The sequence below is a fragment of the Clarias gariepinus genome, chromosome 1 (assembly GCF_024256425.1).
Source record: "Clarias gariepinus isolate MV-2021 ecotype Netherlands chromosome 1, CGAR_prim_01v2, whole genome shotgun sequence".
Classification (NCBI taxonomy): domain Eukaryota; kingdom Metazoa; phylum Chordata; class Actinopteri; order Siluriformes; family Clariidae; genus Clarias; species Clarias gariepinus.
In genome coordinates, this window is record NC_071100.1 from 6,677,702 (window position 1) to 6,682,500 (window position 4,799).

Genomic DNA, 4,799 nt, shown 5'->3' on the forward strand with positions numbered 1-4,799 from the left:
TGTGTGTGTGTGTGTGTGTCTTTCCTTCGATATGACAGCAGCTGCTGTGACACACACACACACACACACATACAGAGAGAGAGAGAGAGAGAGAGAGAGAGAGGTGACTCACAGGCTCCCCCTGGTGGTGATCACTGTTCCACTAAACCAGACCTAAAGCCCTATAATGATCCCCTCAGACCCAGTTAGTTCTCCATCTGGAGCTTCCTCAGGGTCAGGGAATCATTACCGGAATGACAATCCCTCAGGTCGTTCTTTTCTTTCGTTGTTATCTGTCTAGCTTGGAACTGTCTACGCTTGTGTACAGAAGAGACATCGAGTGTAAACAAGAGCGACAAAGTGACAGTGCGACAAACATGTTCTCCATTAGTTAGCTAGTTAGTTTCTGTTTCTGTATGTTGTAAATCTATGTTGAATGCGGCACCTTGGTCCTGGAGGAACGTTGTTTGGTTCCACTGTGTACTAAAGTGACAATAAAATCTGATTTGACTTGACATTTGTGAATTTCAATTTTCAAACCAGTACGAGTTCTGGATCTTTGGAAGATTGTCAGGATTAATTCCTGTGCATTGCAATATGGGAGATTGTCCATGTGCAATAGTGATTTATAGATTCGTTCATTCACATTCACAAGTTCACATTTGTTTATGGGTTTGTTTGTTTGTTCATCAATTGTTTACATTTATTAATCAGTGGTAATTTGTGCATTTGTTTATCACCAATGTTTGTTTGTTTGTTTTATTGTTGGTTTACTTATTTGTTATTTATTTGTTTATTTGGCTATTGCTTGTAGTAATTATTAATGAATTTGATTGTGTTTTTGTTTATTTATCACTGGTAATTATTTATTTGTCTATTGCTGATATGTATTTATCTATTTATATCTAGTTATTAATTTATTTGTTTCTTCTTTTTTGGGGACAGCCACAAACCTTTTTAGTTATCTATTTTTTTTTTTTTTTTAAACGCACTTAAAGAGACTTAACAGTGTCTGATACTGAATAATTGGAAGGCAATGTAAAAATTGTATTGAAAAATTCTGTTGGTCTGAAATGTAAAAAAATACACATTTTTAGTAACTTAAATAATTATTAATAAACTCAGAAATATGATAATAAGGCAAATAATGTAAGAAAGAAAAAAAGTGCAGTAAATGAGCACTTACAGTTTGTAAGTAATGAAATTTAGTGAAAGTATAAATTTTTTTTTAAAATATTAAATAAATATATATATATATATATATATATATATATATATATATATATATATATATATATATAAATTAAGAAAAAACTTTACCGAGCCATATGTTTAATGAACAAAATTTTGACCATTAAATAACACAGGAACATAAACAAGCTGATTTTCTGGTTTTATGTTAAATATATAAGTATAATGTTGTTAGAAACTGAAAAAAATAAACCAAAAACAATCAAACAAAACAAAACAAAAGACGGCATAAACAAATAAATGAAAAACAAACAATACAAACAATACAAACAACAAAAACAAACAATATAAACAAAGCAATAAATGACCAAGTTAGAAATTCCAATAATTAAAATAAAAGAAAGAAGGAATGTAAACTTAATCACACCTGAACATAAAACACACACACACACACACACACTATTTCTTCCAACATTATTTAGATGTAATTTCCAGGTATAACAAGTATAACATGATGTTAAAATGTTCTAAAAAGTGTATAATGTTTAATAAACAGGTTAAACAGGTTGATTAATTCATTTAAAAACTAGTAATAAATTCGTGATTATTTCTCGACGATCAGCTCGTCAGGTCTGGGTGTCCGAGCGCGAGCGCGAGCTCTCACTGCTCTACTGCTTTTCCTGTTGCTATGACGCAGTCACTAAGGAGTTCTCGTCAGCGCGCATGCGCAGTAGCGGTGCTGCGGGGTGTCATGGCGGCCGGCGGAGTCAACACAAACCTGAGTGAGTAACAGAGCAGAGGAGAGAGAGAGAGAGAGAGAGAGAGAGATGAACTCCGGCAAGGTGAGGCTTCACACTCGGGTTTATTCACACATACAAATAAATAGTAATAAAATATAACAATAACAATCCGGTATTTAGTTAATAAACCAGCAGTGGAGAGATGTGAGTTAGTGGGAGGAGTTTATATAAGTGTGTGTATAGTCATGATGATGTGTGTCTCTTTGCTCTTCTCCTCCTCTCTATACTGTAAGAAAATCACCAGAGGAGAGGACACATGGAGACCTGAGGAGCTGATGAAGCACATACGGGTAAAGTCCCTGCAGTGCATTCTGGGAGTCTGAGTCCATCACTCACTCTAAAGTGTCCACTACTTCTACCTGACAGAGCGAAGAGGAGGAGGAGGAGAGCAGGAGGAGGAGAGAGAGATCACACCGAGACCCAGAGGAGAGAGAGAGGACGAGGAGACATCGAGAGGAGAGCGGCAGGAGAGGAGCAGGAGGAGGAGGAACGAGGGAGGAGCGGGGGAAGGAGAGCATGAGGGAGAAAGGAAGAAGTGGAGATGGATTGAGAGAGAAGGACAGGGAACGAGAGAGGGAAAAGAGGACACGAGAGAAGGATAGAGACAGGGACAGAGAAAGGGAAAGGAGGGACAGGGAAAAAGAGAGAGAAAAAGAGAAAGAAAGGAGTGGAGATGGATTGAGAGAGAAGGACAGGGAAAGAGAGAGGGAGAAAGATTTAGAGAGGGCAAAGAGGAAGAAAGAGAAGGATAGAGACATGATCAAAGAGAGGGACAGAGAAAGGGACAGGGAGAGAGAAAACAGGGATAGGAAAAGAGATGTAGAAAGGGAAAAGAGGGACAGGGAAAAAGACAGAGAGAGAGAAAAGAGGGATAGGCCGAGAGAGAAAGATAAAGTAAAGGAGGCCAGGAGAGACAGAGGGGATGAGCGGGACAGAGAGAGTGAGAGGAGGAGGAGGGCGGAGCGAGAAAACGAAAGAAGACAAGAGAAGAACATTGGTCTGGATAGCGGTGACTGGTCCAGGGAGAGAGAGAAAGACAGAAAAGAGAAGCAGAGAGAGAGGGAGCGTGGACACGGAGGTGAAGAACGGAGAGAGCGAGAGAGACGAGAGAAACACCGCCACCGAGATCAAACAGACCGAGGTGAGGCTGAGACTGACAAACACACACACACTGGCCACACCTCCTTCATTTAGACTGACACAACCACTTAGGCCACGCCCCTTCTTTTGTGTTTCAGAGGAAAAAATTGAGCACAGGAGACGAGAGAAAGGACATCATGTAAGATCATCTTCATCACCATCATGATGAAATCTACACTCGGGTTAAAGTCTTAGAATGTGTGTGTGTGTGTGTGTGTGTGTGTGTGTGTGTGTGTGTGTTTTGGTTTTAGGACGATGGAGAGACAGAGCGGAGACACAGACACCAAGCGAGGGAGAGAGAGGAGATGGATCCGAGACACAACAATCCGGAGACACAAAGACACAGAGATCAGGAGAGCAAACCAGAGGTATATAAACACACACACACACACACACACACACACACACCTGCGGTTTCTGTAGAATAGAGTGTGTTCGTGTACATGCAGGCTGGAGACGGTGGGACTGAGGACACCCTCGAGGTAGCAGAGGATGATGGGAACGGCGAGTATGAGGACGACTTCGAGGTGAGAGTTTACATCACTGTGTGTGTTACAGAGGTACACCATGGGTCATGTCATCACATCTGTGTCTGTGTGTGTGTGTGTGTGTGTGTGTGTCATTGCTTTCATATGGATGGAAAAGAAAATGGTGAGTTATTTTGGTGCAGAAAACACAACTGGAAAGACATCAGTCCATCAAGTTATACCTCTGTCTATTCTGCTGTCCTTCCATCCATCTACTCATGAATATCTCTATTTATCCATCCATCTGTATATACATTCACTCATCCATCTGTAAACTCACCCGCACATCCACCCACCAATATTTATAAATCTATTTCCTCATCCATCCATCCATTACTCTTTCATATATCCACCACCCATCCATCCATCAGTTCACTTATACACCCATCTATAAATTAACCCTTCCATTCACTGACCCATCCATCCATCCATCCATCCATACATTCACTCATCTACGATCCACTTACCCACACATTCATCCGTCCATCCATCCATCCATCCATCCTTTTGTAGCTCCACTCATTTATACATTGATTTGCTCATCCACCCATCCATCCATCCAACATCCACACCCACCCATTCTCCCATCTACTCACTGTTCCATATATACACCAACCACCCACCCATCCATTCATCTAACCACCACATATCCATCCACTCATCCATCTTTGTCCATCCATTTGTTTCTCCATCCAACCATATATCCATTTCCTCATTCATCTTTCCACTCATTCCTTCATCCATCGGTCCACTCATCTACTCATCTATATACTGTATACAGTAAATTCACCTTTTCCATCCACCCAACCATTTGTCTTTGTTATACATTAACTTGTCCATCCATCCATCCATCCATCCATACATCATTCCATCCTTCCATCTATCCACTTATTTATAAATTTATTTACTCATCTAACCACCCACCTACCCAATCATCTTACTATTCCTCCATTTTTCTATACATTCACCCATTCATCTGTTTACCCACCTGTCCATCCATCCACTCATCTGTTTGTTTATCCATATATCCATTTAGTCTCCATTCATCCATTCTAAGATCTATCCTATCCAGATATCTATATATCCATCCACCCGTTTGTCTCTCCACCCACACATCCATCGATCTAATCACCACTCATCCATTTATCCATCTATCTATCCA

The 4,799-nt window shown here is 40.2% G+C and overlaps 1 protein-coding gene across 1 annotated transcript in view; it reads left to right on the plus strand.

Moving 5' to 3' along the window:
- Window positions 1-1,923: 1,923 nt before the first annotated feature.
- The window catches only part of dync2i1 (dynein 2 intermediate chain 1), a 7,798-nt gene continuing 4,922 nt past the window's right edge, over window positions 1,924-4,799 (plus strand). Inside the window, exons 1-6 of the mRNA XM_053499554.1 lie at window positions 1,924-2,012; window positions 2,204-2,260; window positions 2,337-3,111; window positions 3,209-3,249; window positions 3,362-3,478; window positions 3,560-3,637. Of these exons, the coding sequence (XP_053355529.1) occupies window positions 1,998-2,012; window positions 2,204-2,260; window positions 2,337-3,111; window positions 3,209-3,249; window positions 3,362-3,478; window positions 3,560-3,637 (1,083 nt within the window). The 5' untranslated portion in view covers window positions 1,924-1,997. The remainder of the gene's footprint in view (window positions 2,013-2,203; window positions 2,261-2,336; window positions 3,112-3,208; window positions 3,250-3,361; window positions 3,479-3,559; window positions 3,638-4,799) is intronic.